This window comes from Abramis brama (genome assembly GCF_963993115.1).
Source record: "Abramis brama genome assembly, chromosome: 2".
NCBI lineage: Eukaryota > Metazoa > Chordata > Actinopteri > Cypriniformes > Leuciscidae > Abramis > Abramis brama.
In genome coordinates, this window is record NC_139964.1 from 49306174 (window position 1) to 49329328 (window position 23155).

The 23155-nt window shown below is 37.1% G+C and overlaps 1 protein-coding gene across 2 annotated transcripts in view; it reads right to left on the bottom strand.

Moving 5' to 3' along the window:
* The window catches only part of mxd4 (MAX dimerization protein 4), a 48761-nt gene extending 34203 nt beyond the window's left edge, over positions 1 to 14558 (bottom strand). For both annotated transcript variants that reach the window (XM_084099699.1, XM_084099698.1), the window contains exons 1-3: positions 14303 to 14558; positions 13798 to 13897; positions 12081 to 12110 (exon numbers count right to left, since the gene is read on the bottom strand). In XM_084099699.1, coding sequence (XP_083955825.1) covers positions 12081 to 12110; positions 13798 to 13897; positions 14303 to 14366 — 194 coding nt within the window. In that variant the 5' untranslated portion in view covers positions 14367 to 14558. The remainder of the gene's footprint in view (positions 1 to 12080; positions 12111 to 13797; positions 13898 to 14302) is intronic.
* Positions 14559 to 23155: the final 8597 nt, after the last annotated feature.

Genomic DNA, 23155 nt, shown 5'->3' on the forward strand with positions numbered 1-23155 from the left:
CAGCATTTTCTCGGAATAGAGATTGGCCAAAATAAAATGAAAAACTGATTGTGTGTTTGGAGAAAAACCGGCTGGTTCCGATTTAGGGCCGGTTGACCGGTGCATCTCTAGCTTTAAAGGGGACCTATTATGCAAAATTCACTTTTGTATGGTGTTTGGACATAAATGTGTGTTGGCAGTGTGTGTACACCACCCTACAGTGATAAAAATCCACTCACTCCTTTTTTTTTAATCCCCATAAATCATAAGCAGTCTCTCCAAACGACCTGTTTTCAGAATGTGGCTTTAGTGACATCACTAAAGCCACAGGCCCCGCCCACGAGTGTTGACTGACACTGCCGTTATAACTTAGACCCGCCCTGATCGAGTTCACTGCGAGTTGTACACATCAGCCATTGCTATAGCAATGCACTCAGGAGAAGCGTTGAAGCATCTCCCAAGCGTTGAAGGTGTTGTAGCTGGATGTATTCATTCACATAGCTCTCTCTATTTACTCTTGAAATCTGCCAGCCACTGAAGACGAGGTGGATTCATTTTGTTTTCAAAGAAAATGCTCCCTTAACTCTACAGAAATTTATGTAAGTTACTTATGCACTTCTTATACTGTTTACTCAGCTCTAACAGTGATTTTCTGAAGAAAAACTTATGCGTCATCTTTTGTGTGACATACAGTAAACTTTATTAAACTCATCAGTATATTTTGTGTCATCATTTAGACAATTCAGATCGTCAGACGGAGTCCTACAGCAGGCTTGCATTAATAGTGTATACAAGCATTGCCAAATAGGTTATAATCGTAATTAAACTAAACTATACCTGTTCCAACTCCATACAGCATATATTCTCTGATTCTGTAGGCATTTTTATGGTCGAAATGAACACCATTACTGTGACTGTCTGTTTTATTATTATCATCTTCCCTGTTCTGGCTCTGATCGCGGCTGCTTAGGCTCCGCCCCGTGTCGTGAACCAGCAGCTCATTAGCATTAAAGGAGAAGCACTAAAACAGTGCGTTTTTCACAGACCCAAAAAATGATGATTTAAACGTGCTGTAAATAAAATTCTGTTGGGTATTTTGAGCTAAAACTTCACATACACACTCTGGGGACATCAGAGACTTATTTTACATCTTGTGAAAAGGGGCATAATAGGTCCCCTTTAATAACAAGCACTAAATGCATTTCCCATCTGAAATGGGAAGTATCAACTAATTATCAGTGCAGCACTGAATCCTGGTCAAAGCCTGATTATAGTTTTGTAAGAGTTTTGCATGAATCACCATAGTGTGTGCACACTACAGCTTGTTCCAGAGGCTAGAAAATATTAAATAGTTTTTCACTCTAAAATGCTAATAAGGTAGACAGATATCTCACGGCTCAAGGGTGAGTAAATGGTGACAAAATTAAAATGTTTGAACTATCCCTTTAAGCTTGGCTAGTGATAGACAGCTTAAATATTCTGTAAGTCTTATTGTACAAAAGTTTTGACCAACTCATTGAAAGTCTGATGAACTGATGAACGAAAATCATCAGTCGGATCAGCTAGAAAAGATATAACAACCCGAGTCAGAACAGGTCTGAGGTCTGATACGAGTTTGGTGGTTGTACCTTGAAAGCCCTAGAAGGATATACTGTTTTAATTTTTGCTAAGAATAATAATAATAATAATAATAATAAGCTTAAATAGTAGATCTGACAAAGCCAACATAATAATGAACTTTTAAAATAGCATCATATGACCCCTTTATAACGCTATTTTGAGTGTTTGTGTAAGCACTCTGTGAAGAGTGTCAAAGGTCTTTTGATCACGTGAACGCAATGGCCAATCAGGTGTGTTTAAATTAGTCAGAATCCACTCAACACTGCTCAGAATGGCAGATTTTTTATTCAGCACGAGTTCTGCACGCTCGAGAATCCTTTATAACCAAAGTATAAACAAGTTGTCAATAAGAGATTCATTGACAGCTTCAGTGATTCTAATGGCAGCGATCTTTGCTCGCTTTCTGTATATGATATATTTTTCATGCTGCTAATTACACATTGAAAAGTTTATGGATTAACAACCCTATTTAAATGTCCGATTGACAGTAATAACCATAGCAATGGACGGAACAAAACAATCTGATACTGTATGTCAAATTAACTGTGCATTACATTTTGGAGTATAAATGCAAAACAATAGACCTGCCACCGGCAGCTCGAGAATAGGCTATATTTAAACTTCTCATAATAACATAAAAGGTCCTTAATGTCATGTTTTGCGCCATTGCTGTCAAACAAACTAAAATCCATATATGTCCTTATCAAATCTCAAAAGATTGTCTGACTGCACTGCATAATGCCTAGTTCACACTACACAACTTCACTGTCGGCAGATCGCTGTGCTGTTTAGACTACATGACTTGCTCTGGAGTCTTGAAGTCGTTATGGTGTTCACACTACGTGACACTATACGTAAATGATCTGCAACAGGGGGTTCCACACTACACGAGCTGACAACAACTCTGTCACCCAACGACTCTATCCAGTCCCCAAACCACGTTTTGTCACGAAAACACACGCGAGAAGTGGAATGGGAAATGATGCGAAACAGGAGTTGTCTATTTGAAAATGGACGCCGGAACAAAATTGGCGGTGCAAGCTGTTTGCGCAATGATCTGTTCAGAACCCCGAAAAAAAAAAAAAATATGGGTGAAAGAATGGATAAGCACATGATTGTCATAAGCAGGGATTGTCTGTGCTCAGGGGCGGCGTTAGAGAATTTAAAAAAAAAGGTGCTGAGGGGGTGCTAGATCACTGACAGGGGGAGCTGCACAATTATATAATATATATAAATACTATTAATAAATGAGCAAAACTTGGCCACTCAATATTTAATATTCAATCATTTTAATTATCACAATTAAATTTTTAATTGTATTAAATCAGGGTATATACAGAAATTCTTAAGCTGAATTGAATACCTTTTAATACCTTTTTTAATACATTCACAATATTTTTTAATACCAGCACGACTTCAAGCTGCAACTGTAGCGGTGTAAAGTGAAAAGTAAAGTTTTTTTGTTTTGTTTTTTAAGCTGTGATTTTACCACTTGATTTCATAGCTTTGTAAGATAAAATCCTTCTTGCTAGACCTGATAATTATTTTGGTCTATAATCATATCAATATCAAAAAGTAGAATTAAAAAAGTAGCATTAAAAAGTTTATTTTAACTAATAGTCTAATTTTCTACCATATACTGTACAATTGAATAAAATTAGCTGCCAGATAAAAAAAAATTAGCTGCTAGATAACAATAACTTGCTTTGCACTTTTTTTCTGGTTTCACCTCACTCCAGTCTAAACTAAATTATTTTTTTTTTGGTAATGTTTCTACACATTATAATATAAATAGCCTGAAAATACTACGTAGTTTACATACATGAATACATGAATTGTTTGTTCATGTTACTTCACAGTGCATTAACTAATGTTAACAAATACAACTTTTGATTTCAATAATGTAGGCTACTAGTAAATGGTGAAATTAACATTGAGAAAGATTAATTAATGCTGTAGAAGTGCAGTTTATTAATAGTTAATGTTAATTAATATAGCTGACTAGAGTTTAATAAATGGAACCATATTGTAAAGTGTTACCGATTTGTTACACACCGATTCAGACGTCTCGTGAGTTCCGTGTCGGACAGATCAGTTGTTTTAACCATTCATTAAAGTGAATCGGTTCAAAGGAGTCATTAGTTCGCGAATTATGCGATGTGTCATTAGCGGACGTGTATGCGTTGTGTGATTATCACGGCAGTTTAGGACATCGCACAAGATTTGTGTCAACACAGAAAACATTTCATCACTGGATAGGTTTTTTTTTGTTTATTGAAAGTGTGGTTTATGTCAGCTAAATGTGCGGAACGCTTTTCAGAGAAGACAAGGCAGTGTATTTTAGCACAATTCACACCCAGCGGTAATTCAAGAAATAAATCTCCGAATGCGACACGTGAAACTTCGGTCTTCCGACCTTTTACCATCGTGTCAATAGATTTTGATTAATATAGCAAGGATGAGAGAGAGCAAGAGTGGAGAGAGTGCGCGCGCGCCACCGGGCCTCTCTCTCTCTCTGCTCGTTCTTTCAGTTAACATGCACCCTGTCACAAGCGCGGCAGTCATCTACATTAGGCTACTCACCGATCAAATAAGGCTTTGGCGGCCGCCAAAAACCATTTCAATGCAGGAAAAACCCTGATGTCTCTTAAATGACTGAAATAGAAGCGAACTCGCAAACAGGTTTAGCAGCAAACCAGCCGGGTACCCAGTTTGTTTCAGCGCGCGAACGAACACCAAGTCACATGATATCGCTCAGGTCCTACTCGCAACATATAAATAAATTCCACACGAATTTTTGGAATTTTAGAAGAAAGGCCTGCACTTAACACAAATTGAAACTCATAGGCCTAGTTGGATGGGGGTTCGGAAATTTAATACCTCGTCAGATGACGTTTATTACTTTTTAATACTTTTGAATGCCCTTAATTTTGGCTAATTTCATTTACTACCTTTTAATACTTTTTACAACCCCGCGGACACCCTGTAAATTGAACAAGCACACCATTCAGCATTCAATCAAATATTCTTAAATATTTATTATTATTAATAATGTTATTTCAACATAATATCTCATTATTTCGACATAATATGTGTGCGTGCAACAAATAAGATGTGCATTTGTAAATCTGGTGACACGCGTGCATTGATTTTTATTAATAAACTAGTGTTTTCTGTGTCAGTGTCGGCTGCAAAGATGAAGTTGACGATCGCCATCTCTGTAGTGAACGCGCCTATAGAGAGAAATGCACATAATGGATTACATAATCAGAGAGTAGCCTATTTCTTTTCGTTTTGAATTGTTTTGTTTAAAGACATTTAAAGCTTTCTATAGATATATGTCTCATGTCTGTGAGGCATACGCTGAGTTTCGGTTAATTTAGGATGAGATGCGATCCAGTTCACGTGTAATGCAAGTGACCGCGCCGGCACCTCCATGTCATGATTATATTGTCTGCTATATTTGCTTCGTATTTATTAAATCCAGGCAATTGGTTGATGAAAAATGTATTAAAATTAAGATACAATTTATACAAAATGAAATTCATTTTAAAGAAAGGTTTTCTACAAAACAAAACTTAATGAAGTGGTCAAAATCATGTCTGACCCACTCCATGTCTCCCTATCTTACTCGTGCTGTTCACTTTTCATAATCAACATAGATGGAAAAAAATAATATTATAATATTTTAACAAATATGAAACTAAATGCACTTATTTAATGGCTACAACATGTATAGTAAGCCTACATACTCTCTATTTGTACAAATTGCTGCACATTCATTTAATTCTGAATTATGCACATAAGTTGAAAGGCATTTGTTTGTGCATAGTAAAACATATCTGCAACATTTATCAAGTTCACAGATAATTGTGCGTGCATTTATTAATCATTATGATACTAAAATCATATTAAAGTAGGCTATAGTATGTACAAATAAATCAGATGAGCCCAGAATATGAACGCAACGCGTTTAATTACACATTAAGCATTTTCCTCCCATAGAAAACCATTATAAGAACGCTTAATGTGGCTTAATGCAGATTAGAATGTCCCCTTATTATGTTGAAATAACAAGTAATGTCGAAATAACGAGATATTATGTTGAAATAACGACTTAATATCTCGAAATAACAAGATAAGTTTTCTTTCTTTTTTTTCTTCACCATGCGGTTCAGGGCTTTTTTTTATAGAATACAGCCTGAATATAATTGCTTCCAGAAATTATTTTTGGGGGTGCTATCGGGCTGCTTTGGTCTTTCTTGGGGGTGCTGAAACATCTGCTTAGCCCCTCCTATAGCGCCACCAATGTCTGTGTTACAGAGAGAGTTGGAGGTGAGTAAAACATGTTTATAATGAAAAAGCAGCTGCCAGCTCGGTTGTGGTAGACTACATCTTGTTGGAAACATAATACAGACATTCATGCTCCTGCCACAGTTAAATAAAAGTCCAAACTTTTCTTTTTGCTGCTGCTGCCGATTGGCTGATGCTCGTTGCGACACGTGACACCACAGGCTATCGAGTCGGCCGACAGCTCCAGATAATTAGCATGCTAGATATTTGTCTGGCGTCGTTTAGTATTTAACACATAAAGATTGGCGAGTGCGGATCACCCGCAGATTTGCACGCGATTACAGCCCGACCTGTCAGCAAGCTCGTTAACTTGCAAATCGGGCTTAAATCCTGTAGTGTGAACTAGTCCTAAAGAGAAGTGCACATTTGGCTCATGCGACCAGCACTTGATCAGCTGTGCACAGCTCAGTTCACAGTGAATGAATGCGGTGAATTCCATCTGTGCATGTGCTGAGTTTAGCGTGCATTTGGGAACTTGCACCAGTTACGCATTATTTTCACATACAGTATTTCACTAGATTTGTAATGAGACAAGTTTTGTAAACTTGTTTTCCGCCAAAATAAAAGCTTGACTGCAGTTTCTGTCAAAATAAAAGCTTACGTGTTTATCTCTTTCAAGTATAGAAATTAAGGCAATTTAACTAATTCAACTAATTATGAAAGTTTCATTTATTTTTCAGTGCATTTGTTTTACAATATACGGCTATTACTGTCATAGGATTATTATTATTATTGTGTAGTGTAATGTCAGTAAACATGTTAAAGGTCCTGTATTATGCCCCTTTTGCCCCAAGATGTAAAATAAGTCTCTGATGTCCCCAGAGTGTGTATGTGAAGTTTCAGCTCAAAATACCCAACAGATAATTTTTTACAGCATGTTTAAATTGTCATTTTTTGGGGCTCAGAAAAACGCGCTGTTTTAGTGTGTGCCCTTTAAATGCAAATAAGCTGCTGCTGCTGGACGACCCAGGGGGCGGAGCTTCATGAGCTCGCGCTCAGTCTCTCAGGACAATTTCATCTCACGGAATGATGATAATATCAGAAAATCTCAGTAACGGTGTTCATTTCGAGTCGGACAATAATGCCTACAGAGTCAGAGTGCTGTATAGAGATGGAACAGGTATAGTTTAGTAATTTAATTACAGTTATTATAACGTATTTGTCATCTGCTTGTTTGTCTCCATTATTTATTAATAGCCTACAAGTCTGCTGTTTCGGACCAGGTCCGAATGATGATCAAACATATACTGATGAGTAGTGGTCGACCGATATATCGCCAAGGCCGATATATCGGCTGATATTTGGCATTTTTGAAATATCGGCATCGGCCGATAAGTTTTTCTGATTGGCCGATGTGTTGGAAGCGGGACTTTTATTTTGACGGCGCTCCGGACTTTTATTTTGACGGGCGGCGCTGAGAACACCAGCCAGAAGAGAACGGCAACGCAGCTCCTCAGATCAAACAGCGCTCACTCACATTCTCTGTCTTCATTAATTACGATCTCTGTCAGTCATATCTAATACTTTGTTAGACAGAACTGGTAAACAAAGAAAGTAAATGGTGACTTATGCGAAGTAAGTAAAGTAAAGCGTTTGCTTTTATATTATTTGTAACAGAAAAGGCAAACAATCAGGCTAAATACTTTCTCATTTGCCGTCAACATTCAGCAAATGCGCATCTACGTCATTTAAACAAATCTCTGAATATCTAATAACCATTTAATTTCACAAACCTTGCAGAATTAATTGAATCCAGCTGTGATATCTTATGAAGTGTGCATTACTGTCAGCGAGTGACGGTCGGTCGTGCGAAGTGAGTGAATGCGAACAGAAGATCAGCTTCACAGGAGACACGATCGAAAAACTTTAAATCCTTCATTTTAAAATATGCTGATATAACCAGTTGCCAACTGTGTCATATTCATATCTGTGATATATCCAGTTGCCAACTGTCATATTCATATCGTTTTCACTGTGCTGTATGTAAAATTAGCGTTACCTTGTCTTTATTTGAAAAAATATGATTACCAGCACGAAATTACCAGATTACTGAGTGCCCTGTTACAGTGTTTACCTTCTTTTTATTCACATATTCATATCTTTATAATTTGAAAAATACTGTAATAGGATTGCAAATTTAAGAAGTTGCCATCTAAAGTATAAAAGCATGTTTATTTGAAAAATTTGTTTAATAATTTATTTATAATTTATTAAATATTGATTAAAATAAATATATATAAAATATCGGCTTTATATCGGCCATCGGCCACCCTGCTCTCTAAGATATCGGCATCGGCATCGGCCATCAAAAAAACAATATCGGTCGACCACTACTGATGAGTTTAATAAAGTTTATTGTACATCACACAAAAGATGAAGCATCAGTTTTACTTCAGAAAATCACCGTAAGAGCTGAGTAAACACAGTAAGTTATAAGAAGTGCGCAAGTACATAAACGAATTTCGGTAGAGTTGAGGGAGCATTCCTGTGAGCGGAGGTTGGTCAAAAAACTGTTCTACTGACGTCATTAAAGAAGGAAGTAGAGGGATGTAGTCCAAACGGGCCGTTCGATGTAGGCGACTTCTGTTAAATAAAATATCTCGCTTGGCATTGAACTTTGAGCTTTATAATTTTACAGATATTATTTATACTCTAACAACAACATTACACACTAACTAAAGTTTGAAACATGGGATCACGAAGAACGGGACCTTTAATAGTTTTGTAGTATACTTAGTATGAAATTTGAAAATTTTGGTAAAGGTTTTTTTTCACACGATTTTTATTTTTTTTTCAGATGTTTACATTCATTAAGATAAACTGTTTATGTGAACGTTGTGTGTTTTTGACATTTTAAACGCAATAAGGCGATAAAGATGATTCAGTTTAGTGCTGTGACAGCTGGTTTCAGTGCACGCGCTTTAGGTGTGTGAGGTCATAAAACCATTTTAAACTGGCAATGCGTTCGGCCGCGTCTCACAGTTTGGAAGTGTACGTTGTGAACGAAAAATTGAGATTTATGCATCATAATAAACAACATGTTGCGATAAAAATCACAATTCATTAGTTGTTTACAGTTATTGTCAATTATTTTAATGGATTTGCAGAGTCATACATTTTTATTTTATTAATCAGATGAACAAATATGCATTTACCTGAACTTTAGCTTAAAGTTTACTTAAATATCACATTTTAATTCGACTGTGTGATGGACAATTAAGAATCAAAAGCACTGAGCATCTGAAATTAGTCAGGATTAGTGAGGAGTGCAGATGTAATGTGTAGCAACGGCTCCACCATAAAAAGAATAGCAATGTACAGTGAGACATTTAAGACTTTTTACAAGTCATTACTTTTACAAATAATGGAATGGAATTTAAAAATGACATAACTGGATTTTGCACGTATCTATTTTGACATGCCATATTTTTATCACGCGCTAGTATCACTATGGCAATTGCAATTTCGAGAGTGAATCCTGCATTTATAGGTAGATGTCACTCACTTCCAAAACTTTACAGCGTGTATTTGGCCACCGGTCCTCTTTGCAGCATGAAAAACAATACCTTTTTTCAATGGATTATAGATGTAGCTTCAAAAGTGTGAAATAGTGCTCACTTTACAATCATTAAAAAACTGTCACTCAGTTTGCGATCTCACAACGTTCCACTAAAATCAATTAAGTTGTCTACACTGCATAATGAATCTCTTACTTACATTGTGTTACTTACATTACTTACTCTGGTGTTTTTTGAGCGGTGAGTGGATTTTAACTTCAACACCACTGATTGGACATTGCGTTCAAGAGAGAACGTGTGATTGGCTACATTTCTCCTGGCTGCAAAAACACACTGTAAATCGGAACATTTCACGTTCTCAAAATGAGTGTTTCGCCAATAATATTATATTGTTACAGTATTGAGGGTCCTGTTGCTTTTGTTTCAGAGTGTGTATATTTAAATTATATTTATATTTTACCCATGTTTTAATTTGTTTAACAAAAAAATATTTTTGTGATCAAACATTAAAGGGTTAGTTCACCCAAAAATGAAAATTCTGTCAGTAATTACTCACCCTCATGTTGTTCCAACCGCATAAGACCTTCGTTCATCTTCGGAACACAAATTAAGATATTTTTGATGAAATCTGAGAGCTGATCACTTCTCCATAGGCTGCTAGGTGGCCGAAACTTGCTGGCCCAGAAAAGTTATTAAAGAGATCGTTAATATAGTCCAAGTGACTACAGTGGCTCAATCTTAAGTATATCAAGCGACGAGAATACTTTTTGTGCGCAAAAACAAACAAAAATAACGACTTTATTCCACTATTCATTTCCTTCTCTCTGGGCCTCGTAGTGTTTTTGCGCAGCGCGTCTGTGTTACACGTCATCACGCATCACACACATGACCAGCGTCGGCCAATAGTGAGCCTACGTGGTGACGTGTAACAGACGTGCTGCGCAAAAACACTACGTGAACCAACTAGAGGCCCAGAGAGAAGGAAATGAATAGTGGAATAAAGTCGTTATTTTTGTTTGTTTTTGCGCACAAAAAGTATTCTCGTCGCTTGATATACTTAAGATTGAGCCACTGTAGTCACCTGGACTATATTAACGATCTCTTTAATAACTTTTCTGGGCCAGCAAGTTTCGGCCACCTAGCAGCCTATGGAGAAGTGATCCAGCACTCAGATTTCATCAAAAATATCTTAATTTGTGTTCCGAAGATGAACGAAGGTCTTACGCAGTTGGAACAACATGAGGGTGAGTAATTACTGACAGAATTTTCATTTTTGGGTGAACTAACCCTTTAATTGGCGGACCCCCTGCAGTACCGCTGCAGACCAGGGGTCCCCTTGTTTTAGAGCATTAACTCAAAATTGGATCCCCTTACACAGAGATACAGGAAGTTGCATGACATTGGAATGTTTTTCTCTTTTGTATTTCTATATGTCCCTTTAAAAATGTCATAAACCTGTCCACATTTTCCTGTTTTTTCCCCCGGTACTAGTGCTGCTGTCAATGGTTCAGAAGCTCTATTCTGAGGAAGGACATGACTGAACATATTTCTCACAGAGCAGCAGTAATCAATTCCTCAAACTTAAGCATGTGACTGGCAAACTCCAAGATATCAGCACAAGGGACACAATTCTCACACAAACACACCCGATCTCTGGAACAAACACGAACAGCACAAAATTGTCTGTCACATTGTAATTAGTTTATTTTAACTCTTATTTAGCAAACACTATCTCTCTCTTACTATCACCTCATCTTCAGGGTTTGAAATCAACTTTTTCACTCACAAGCCAATTTGGCAACTTTACCAACCATTCAGAATTTCTACTAGCTAAAACAAAAATACTTACTAGAATTAACTAAGAAAATTGCCTTTCAAAGTGACAGCTTAGATTTAAATATATTTATTATAAAATCGAAATCTGAATCTTATACCTGTGGGGTGAGATTTCAAACAGTGTTTTTGTGCCCTTGAAGGGCAATGCAGGAAATCATGTTTATTTTGTTTTAAACTCAAGTACAGATCACTCCAAAATGAATGTTTAATGGCAGACACCCTGAAGATTAGTAGACAGGCTGTCAATTCATAAAGTGATCAGTTGTTTCATCACAAAAGTATTAAAGCCTCTATTCCAATAACATACATTCAAAAAAGCCAACCCGTTCTCATTCCCAAGGCGTCCGATATTGATAGTGAAAATCATGCCCCAATATATCATGTGATATTCCCATGCCCTTTGAGTCAGTATATTGATGGCAAATATTTCACACTGAATGCAGCAGGTTAAGCAGCAGCATCTCAATATGCCAAAACAGTAAAGGGCCCCTTTGGCTCCTGTGTAGTGAAACAAACATCATTTATGAACCATAACCTACCAAATTGGATTTTAAGGTGATCATGGATGATTATCAACAACATTTGGCAGATTAGCGAATGTTCATTTCAAACCCTGCTCATCACTACAAGACACTGGCTTCTAAGATATATGTAAACCATTATGTTATCCACAATTATAACCCACACTCTTTTATAAAAACTCTTAAAGCCCTCTTAAAGGCATTTCTTAAACAACAGTTCATATGAATTGTAGGATATCAGATATGATCTTACCTGTGTTTTTCCAGCTCATTGTGTGATGACCTGAACAGGGAATAAATAGAAACATAGATGAGCATGTAAACCTCTTTAACAAAGCATATAAAAAAGGGGCAGAAGTGGAGAACTCTGTAGCTCTGAACAACTGCCATAGGATGTTTTTATAATAAAGGTGATGCTGTTACAATCTACTGTGGCAAAATAAAGCAGTGTGAAATAATGGTGATGTTCTTTATGAAATGATGTGCTCCAAAAGGAGCATTAAAGAGCTACATTTGTCTGTTAGCACACATGTGCACTTGGTCAAGATGTTGTCTATTAAGAAAATGAACAAAAATGCCCTTGTTGTATAAATATTCAATAAATTATCATTGCACCCAAAGAAGGTAATGCAACGCATTTTGAGTTTAAATTAATCTATGAATAAATTAATGATATGCTTTTGATGCACACTGGCCCCTTCCCACTCCACATGCTGTTATGCTCTGAATTCTTTATTATAGACAAAACACAATCATTTTGCATTCCCTTACTGTGTCTATTAGGCCAATATCACCCAACAGCATGCACTCAATGACGCAGAGGAAATTCAGCACGCTACAACGCATTGCTATTTTAGTCCAGGGTATGAATGCTGGGGTGTACGATAGGGCAATTACATGTTCTCCAAACAAACAAACAAAACAGAGAGATTATACTCAATGCAAGATAGAAACAAAATATATGGGTCACAGCATCAGTTGTTTATTGTATGTCGAAGCTGCAGTGTGCACTTTCTGCATGACTAGCATCATCATGTGGGACTGCAAAAATAATGATTTTACCTCTCCCTTAATGTGGAAGTATCCCTGAGTATGCATAATGAAATTAATGCAAATGGCAGGTATGAGGCTGCATAGCAAAATATGCTATAAGCTATGGTGTTGGGAGAAAAAAATATTTAACAATATACTACTGAAAGTCCACACATCAGATGTTTTTGTAATCTGTAAATCAATTAGAAAAGTACATTTTGGTAAAAAGTAAAAATAAAAAAATATTCACAAATTTCCTGGATATCCCATAGATTTCCCCTTTTCAGTGCTCTCTATGCATATGTGGGGGAAGGGCAGCACACTAGTCTCCTGCTGTTTTGCTTTGACATTGCAAGGAAAGGGGACTAATGCAGCAAAACAGATCCAGGGGTCAACTCTCCAGCAGCTGACTTGAGTCTATTCACACCACACCCAACAGTGAGAGTTTAACCACACCTTATCTACACTACTACAAGCCCACTGTCTATGACACATTAATGCTCATATTTAATAAAGTCAATAAAATTGCAACTTCTGAGAAAAACATTACTTCTGAAGTCACTGTTTGTTTTCAGTGTGCAAGAATGCATGGTCAAAAAATGGTTGACAAATAATTTTAAGCATGCAAACTTTAGTGTTTTAAGCTACTTCCCGTATATATTAAAAATCCTTAAAAATGTACTGACTTTGGCAGTAGTGTTTAAACAAATAGGTTTTGTTAATTAAATATATGCTTTTAAATGAAAATGATTGAGTAGAAGGGAGATGACAGCAGTGGAAAAGGGAAAGCAGCAGCAGCAGCAGAAAGTTGACGCTGTACGCGTGGCAATGTTTATACACAGCCAAGCCCATCAACAAAAATGGCGATTACACATAGAATAAACATAGTTTGAATGTATCCATCCATTAATATAGCAATGTCATTGTATTGCATTTACCTATTGTTGTGGTTTTTTCTTGAAATGGGAGAAGATTTCGTTTTCTTTCTGGACAAGTCGCTGTCGTACGGCAAAACAGACGCATAACCGTGTTCAGCTTCTAGTGAGAAAGTAAACAAAACCAGCATTAAATACAGATTTGTGTGATTCAGTGAACAACAATTTCGACGGTTAGAAAGTTAGACACTTTATATGTTTTCACGTCAAGCCGTTTAAAATGACGAATTGTGTTTCTCTTAACTTACTGTAAAGCACCTCATCCCCCGGGTTACATTGGACGGAAAATGAAAACGGATCAACATTTTGACATGGTTATATCCCGATTACTGACTATTTATTGACTTTAGTAACTCACAGTAACAAGATGCTATCGTCCTTTTGGGCTTGAATTAAACTACACTTGATCAGCTGGCAGGTTTATAAGTGGCATTAGACCGCAAAAACGAAAAATTGCAAATACTAAGATTGTTTTAGTTGACCCCACAGACATCCATATATAAGTTACCTCTGTCTCTTCTTTCCAAATACTCTGCTGCCTCAAGAAGAAGTAGAAGAGAATTAAGTTCCATCCTGGTGTGTTTACAGAAATAAAAACAAAACGCATTAACACTGTATAACAACAAATTTAAAACAAATGCAAGAAACAAAAACAAAACAAATAAACAAAAAAAAGTGATGACGCTCGATATGAACAGTTCAATTCCGAGTCGTAGAGACTCTCGACAAAAATTAATGCAGACTGCACGTAAACTAAAATCTGGAGCTCGATTGATGGCTTCTTCGCCCAATCAGATAACAGAAAAGTGTTAAAGGCGGAACTTAAAAACATTTGTATCCAATCAAATACTTCAAAGAGTGAAGTTCACGGGAAAGATGTTGACACATTGAGAAATGTCATTTGATTGGTTAGTCAGTGATAGTAACAAGGTTGAAGCCATGCCCTAGCAACAGTACGTGTGACTCAACCCCTAAATCGCTCATTGGACTGACGCACCCTATACTAGCAGCTGGTTGGCTAAATGAAACACTGGGCGTGTTTTCTAATAACCTCGTTTACTGAACTATGCTGGCAGTGACAAAGTTGTCTCTGGAAGGAACTCAGCGAAAGGAAATGTTTTTGGAAATCAAGTTTCTGATCGTTTACTGAGGCACTATCACATTAAAGTATTAGTACAGCTCGCTGATTCACGTGTAAAAATAAAATGTAGCCTAAATTAGCTTATATTTTTTATTAAATGAAACCATCAAAGCTGGATGATACTCACTGATATGACGCCAAGGGCGCGGTCGACTCTGAAATGGTCATTCGTGTACTATTTCTTTCAAAGTGGCTACTTTCCTGAGGTTCAAAACAGGCTATAACATTATATATATATATATATATATATATATATATATATATATATATATATATATATATATATATATCAATAATGATATGAAACACAATATCACAACGTGGTGTTCTTGTTGACATTTAGCAGAATTTGCAAAGACAGTTTTCATAAAACACATGTATTTTAGGCTCAAGACTCAAGGCTTTTAAAATTTGTTAACAGGAGGATATGAGTAAACTGAATTATTTTGTTTTGTTTTAAATAAGCAGTTCACCCAAAACTGAAAATGTTGTCATTATTTACTCACACACTCATGTTGTTTATGAAAGAATCATGGTTATGGTTTTGTGAACCATATCAAATGCTTCATTACAAATATCAGACTCAAAATAATAAGTCAGTCATTTCTGCCAAGATAAGCTATATGGGGTTTAGTGAATAAAGAGATGCCTCATTCCATTTTTTTTTTTTTTATTATTTGTGTGTGTGTGTGTGTGTGTGTGTGTGTGTGTGTGTGTGTGTGTGTGTGTGTGTTAAGGGGAAAAAAGGGGAAAAAATCATACAGTTTTGAAATGACGTGAGGTTGAACATAATGACAGATTATTCGTTTTGGCTGAACTGGCCTATTCCTTTTAACAATAATTCCTTTAGGGAAGAAAGAGTATAAATATTGAGCTGAGGTGTTATCATCATCATCATAAACCAGTGAAAAGAGACAGTTAAACACATTATTTTTTTAGACTGGTAAATGAGAGAGGGGAAAGAAGCCAGAGAGCAACAAGAAGAAGAATGAGAACGAAAGCAGAAATCGCTGACCTCCGCTCACTCTGTGGACAAAAAAACACAGCTGTTTCTAATTGGTAACTCGGCACCGACTGCTGACCTACATTCTGCTTTAGATTCTGAACTCAGCAAAGGAGAGAGAGGGAAAATAAGACAACACACAGAGGTGAAGTTGAAAACATGAGCATTGATTTGTGGAGGAGCTGAATAGGAGGTGACAGGAAAATATAAAATAAGAGAATTATTTGTCTCACTCCAGGTATTGCAGTTCCCCTGGACACACTGGTCAGCTCGTCCATGCTTGAAAACCTTTATACAGCCCTGTATGGTGTCCAAACGCCCATATGGTTAATCCGGCCCTGCATTTGTCATCTGTTATCCGAGCATTCTTCATTTCAGTGAAATGCCAAAATAAAATGCAATCAAATCAGCCAGTAAGGGAATTATTATTTTCAAATGTGTATTCAATCACTACCACTTCTTATACATGATTAATGTTGTTAATTATGACCGCCGCTAGCATAGCTAGCGAAAGCGGTCATATAGGGATTGTCAAAGTTTTTTTTTTTTTTTTTCCGTCATCTACTGAATTTTTCGTCAACGATACCAGGGTCACCAAAACACCGGGGAACATGAAATTTGGTGGGCATGTAGCCCCACTAGACTTTTACGGAAAAATTTCGTTTGGTCCCCGGGGGCCACCCCCCCCCCCCCGCGCTGGGCCCCCCGTCAATTTTTCGTCAACGATACCAGGGACACCGAAACACCGGGGAACATGAAATTTGGTGGGCATGTAGCCCCACTAGACTTTTACGGAAAAATTTCGTTTGGTCCCCGGGGGCCACTCCCCCCCCGCGCTGGGCCCCCCGAAACCCAAAAAATTCAGTTTTTCCTAAATAACTACCTGAACCGTGGCACCGAGGATGAAGAAATTTTTATGGTATGTTGGTCTTAAGGGCCCACATCAACCTAGCCCATAATCACTCATTTGTGATTTGCGCCCCTTCCCATAAAAAATGAAAATGCAATATTATTCTGCTTTAATCACCCCTATCTTCAGTTGAGATGTTCAGAACTGCACCATATTTCATGTGTATGATTAACTTGACATCCTCTGGGGAAATGCTAAGTTTCGTAGAATTTCATCCATGGGGGGGTATAAAATAAATTCATTTATGTGCACATTTAGTGACTGTACACTCATCGGCCTGTAGATGGTGGTGTTGAGCGAAGGGTTGCTGGTTTAGGATGATACTGTCACACACACACATGCAGGAATACAAACAAACGCAAGCATGCACACACACTGACATCCACACGCACAGACACACACCCATACACACACATACAAATCCACATGCACAGACACACACACACAAACACACACGCGCACACACATGTACGCACGCATACATACACGCACAGACACACACACACACAGACACGCACATACACAAACACACACACATACACACACACACAGACAGACATGCACATACTACTACTTTTTTTAGGTATATACATAAACACGCAATACAGCCAAATTGCTCCACGTCATTTATTTTTGTGGAAAGCCAGTGCAGGCCTGAGCGGCGGTCATATTTTGTACCGCCATGCGGTACATCTAGTTTTGCATGAGGTACAGCGGTTACTTTTTAATTTAAAGATTTGTTTTTGTTTTTGAATGAGCACTCGGTTCTGAGAACAGGTTGTTCCTGAAGGAAGGATGTGTGAACTGAGGAAGGGTGTGTCATTTACAGTATATGTTCTTTATGTTTAAGTTTTAGCTTTTTGATTTTATATTGTTTGTTTTTACATATATACGTGTGTGTGTGTGTGTGTGTCAATATTTTGAGAAAATTATTGTATGTTTCTTTCTGTCCCTCTTGCATGTTTCAAGTCTAATCTGCACTCTGTAGCCAAATGCTGTGAAAAAGAACTAAAAATACTTCAAGGTCAGTATGCTTTGTAAGAGCCTAGCGAGTCATAAAACGTTTCCAATGAAAAATTATTTACGTGCATCACAACATGGGATGATAAGAAAGACCAAGGTGGATGAAGATGAACTGAAAGTATACATGGTAAAAGAAAGTAGGAGGCCTTACGGTGATCTGTTCATTTGTTTATCCAATCAATTTTGAAAGTCTTTGTTTCATTGATAAGTGTGTATATGTATGATTTTACTGAATAAAGACTCATAAAATGTGTTTTAGCGCTCACTTTGGTAGCTCTCTGTTTGTAATAAAGCTTTACTTAATTTTTACCTTTGAGTGGCCTGACATTATTTTGAATGCCTACCACATACTGATATAAATCTACTGACCAATTAGTCATTTTATTTTATTTTATTTTATTTTAATATTCTGTCAAGCAAAACACAGATCTCTGGCTTGCTGGCAGATCTCAAATTTTATTGTGTTGACAAAAAAATACTTCTTCTTTTTTTTTTAAATATCTTTTGTATTCCACAGTAGAAAGAGGTTTGTAACAACAAATTATTATAGAATTTTCATTTATGGGTGAAATATCCCTTCAAAACAAGAAATACTTTTCTCACTTCAAAATTGACTTTCAGATAGTTGAGGTCATAGCATCTCAGTCAGGTTGAGGTCATGACTTGGCCACGCCCATGCTGTCTAGCATATAGGGCAACAAGAGCTCTCCACTGCGCACGATCAGACGCTCGGTCCTCGGCTTCCATCCAGCTGATGCCGAGTCGCTTCAAGTCGTCTTTGAACGTGGACCTCCAGTTGGTCTTGGGTCGTCCACGTCCAAGCTTGGCATCTAGCGGTTCCCAGTACATGGTGCAGTACATGGTCTTGTGATTTGATTCCGATTTTGATTCAATATTGACTATTTTGGATACATGTTTATTTTAAATTTTATTTAAAAAAATAATCTCACCTAATGCTGTAAACATAGAGGGCCCAATCTGCTGGTATTATTAAAGGTTAAAAATAATATTAAATTAAATATAATGCAGTTTTTGTTATAATAACAATTACTTAATGACATAAGTAAAAATATAATAAATATGTAATATAGTGCTCAGCAAAATCTCCTCTCTAGCTATTTTTTCTATTTAATTAACATGCTATGGTCGTTAAATGGCTTTCCTGAGGTAAATGTAACGTTATGTGACATAATTGTTCTCCTGCTGTTATATTGACCTCTTTCCGTGGTTGAAAAACACTAATTGGTCGATATTATGTATACTTTCGGTAAGTTGTACTGCATCTTTAAATAAAAAAGTAACAGGTGATCGGTTCACGTGCACTTGAACTGAGGCGCTCAGCGATCTGTCACGTCACATTTACAAGCGCCAAAGGTATTTTTGTCTGAATTTCGTAATAAAATTGACGGAATCTAAGAGCTGAGAATTAGTTTAATATTAAAAGTACCTCTGTGCTCCACAATTTTTCTGTGCGTGAGAAAATGGATGTGTGGCGTGAGAGCGTGTGAAAAGTGTCAATTGCGTGAGTCTCACGCTCAATGCGTGAGAGTTGGCAGCCCTGCATGGTGCGCCTCGTAATCCGGTGCCGGTCCATTCGCCGAACATGGCCAGCCAATCGTAGTCTCCGTTCGGCAATGATGATACTCAGTCTGCTCAATCCAATGGGCGTCCTGCTCTTCTTTGCTTAGAAGTAGTTTCCCGTGTTTATCTTTGATCGGGATGCTAGAGCTACTTCGTGCTCCAGTCAGCTCACGCACGATGCGATAGGCTACAGGGTCTTCCTATCATTCCTATTGGCGGCTTCCTGAGCTTCGATGCCTTTGTTCTCCAGCCATTTCTTCTTATCGGCTCTGCAGCTCCTCTTGACCTCTCGGTCCAATTCAGCGTATCGCCGTGCTTCAATGTTCAGCTGATCTTCCGTACGGGCCTGCTCGTGTCGCTTCTTCGCCTCCTTTCGCTCATCGATGATGGCCCATGTCCAGTCCTGAATCCACTGCTCCTTATGCCTCCCACGCCTTCGGCCAACAATTGCCTGCGCAGCTTCTGTGACCACCTGCTTGAAGCTGCCCCATTGTTCTTCGATATTGTCCAGATCCTGCAACGGCTGGAACCGATTTTGAATGTGTAGGATGAATCCGGCTACGACTTGGGGATCCTTGAACTTCTCCACTGCAAATGGGCGTATGGGCTGCGGACGTTTCTTCGGCTTGAGCTTCAACTGGAGGGTCCCTCGCAGCAGGAAATGATCAGATTCAACATCTGCTGCTCGGTACACGTGCACGTCTTGCAACGCCGATCTCCAACGCCTGTTGATGCAGATGTAGTCGATTTCATTAGAGAAGTGACCCCCAGGTGCTCTCCAGGTCTTTTTGTGAATGGCCTTGTGTTGGAAGCCGGTGTTGCTGATGAAGAGGCCATTAAGGCTACAAAAAAGCCGGAATCGCTCGCCGTTGTCATTGGTCTCGTCGGCGGATGAAAAGGGACCAACAATCTGCTTATGTTATTATTAATTATTATTATTATTATTATTATTATTATTAATCTGCTTAATAATAATAATAATAATAATAATTACAGTTATATGGCCTTCCAACCATATTTTACAGTTGGGATGAGGTTTATTTATTTATTTGTTAGTTAGTTAGTTAGTTAGTTAGTTAGTTAGTTTACATAGAGAGGAATAAAAATAATCACAAAATAAAAGCAAGGAAAATTCAAACAGTTATTCAAAAGCTTTACATAGAAACGAATTATAATAATCACACTATAGCAATTCATAGAGCTTTGCATAGAAAATAGACACAAAATAAAAGCAGGGGAAATTAAAACAGTTATAAAAGGAATTAAAAGAGATAAATGATACAGTTATACAATTAATTAGAGTAAAATGAATTAAAATAGTAAATAAACTTCTCATCTGGCAAAACACTGGTGTATCTTATTTTGACTCTGAGATTTCCCCATGACGGTCAGTATTCTTCTGTGGATTTTCATACCGTGGATTATCTGAGCCCACCAGATTAGTAATCTGTACCAATCCAGATCAGTAATCTGTACTAGTCACCACAGTGTTCCCTTGACCGTCATGAGTCAATCCCTCTCAAACTCCACCACAGAAAGGTGAGCACTTGCTCACAAATTTGGTCATCAGGACCATTGGGGTCTCCACTACAATCCACTTCACAAAACATCAGTGCCATTTGAGTTCAGTTTAGAATCAAAAGGAAGAATACAGTAGTTTAGAATCAAAAGGAGAATGCAGAGATAAAATACAGTGTAATCAGTCGGACGAACAGTGGCACAGTGCTCATTCAGCAAATGCACAGCTAAACAGATGTGTTTTGAGTCTGGATTTGAATGTGACTACTGTAGGAGCACATCTGAGTTTAGGGTTTTTGTAAACCAACATAGATATTAGCAAGTCTTCACATAAATTCTGCACTGTGCTCTTGCAGTCATCTTTGCAGGACGCCCACTCATAAAGAGAGAAGCAACAGTCCTGAACTTTCTGTATTTATAGACTATTAGTTTTACTGTGGACTGATGAACATCGAGGCTTTTAAAGATACTGTAACCCTGAATGTGTTCTAAGAACTCTTTTGTTTTTGACACATGGTTAACATAAGGCTATGCTTCCCGCAAATAGCAAACTAAAAATATGTGTTGTACAGTGCAGGCTCTGCCCAAAACCTTCAATATGTAATCTCATTGATTGAACGATGAGTCCTGATTCCATTTAGCTTTTGGAGAAGTCATTAGCCTTTTTTACATCACATCATTTTTTCCATCGTGCACTGTTCACCCAGTGGGTTCAATAAAACATGAAAACACACTGTTTGTGTGGTGGTATGGTATGTAAGCAGACTGTTTTGTCTGTCGCTGTGACATTTTTATGACTAATTTCTGCAGAAACCAGGTCAATCAAAAGGGTTGCAGTATGTTATTGTATTGTAACCATGCAAAGAAATGTTAGGGGGTTATTTTTGCTCTCTGTAGGCATAGATGAGAGCAAGGTGTCCAGTAATCAGTAAGCTCTAGACAAATAGGTCTCAAACTGTTATTTGCAAAATGAGAAGCCATTTAAAAGTGAAACTTCAAAAGAAAATTTTTTTTTTTCAAAAGTTGAATTACACTCTTGTATTATATATATATATATATATATATATATATTATATTATATTATATTATATTATATAACCATACAGTGTAACCCGTCTGGGCCAATTAAGGGACTGATGGCATAGTCTAATATGGTCCTATACTGCTTGTAAATATTAATTTACTCAATGCTGACAAATTAGAGCAAAAAATAAATAAATGTAAAAAAAATTTAACAAAATTCCAAGCATAGGAAGACTTGTTGTAAGTGAGAATGAAAAGAGAGCTAGAGCCCCACAGGCTTTGCGTGCCTGGGAATGTGTTTCCACAGCCCACAAGTGCAGCTGTGCACATCACCAAATAGGGGGTGGAGTCAACTTAATGGACTCAAAAAAATAAAAAGAAGACAGCACATAAATTTGCACATAAACTTATAGACAACCATATTTTTTTAAATTCTATGAAGTTTATACTTCTAGTTGAATGCAGCGGAAAATCACACCAAAACTTTTGATAATGCTTCATTATCATGCTTCAGAAATCTTCATTTTCAAATAAGTAAATAAATAAATAAATAGGTTAATTACATAATGAAGAGGTCTGCTTCAAATTGGGCCAATTGCTAAGTCATTTAAATAGAGAGACATCTCATTTGCTGAACTACTGAATTAATAGTCAGACATATTTATATCAATAGTGCAAGTGAATAGAAAACTGTTTCTGATATGCAACACATCACTGATACCATGATTTTTTTATTAGCATTCCACACACTATTAAACGCATAACCTAAATTAATTCATGTAAAATAATAATACATTTTAATTTATAATAAATAATTTATAGCCTAATAATGGGGTGCATAGGTGCATGTGGTAAAAAAAAGAAAAAAAAAGGATTAACCAAACAAACATGAGATCTAAGGTCAAACTGATTTTGATGATGAATTAAAAATACAAGTGTGAAGAAAAAAAATACAAAACAGTTACAAAATACAAAATTTTAAACAATACAGTTAACACAATATTTTAAAAACACAATTAAAGAGCAATTCATACACCAGTGTATATCATGATGTTAATTTTCCATCTGGAATAAGGTGGGAAAGTTGTAGTGGAAACATCACTATTGTGGTGATAGCGACATCTAGTGGCGTACTGGGAAATTTAAAGGCTCTTGTATTTCG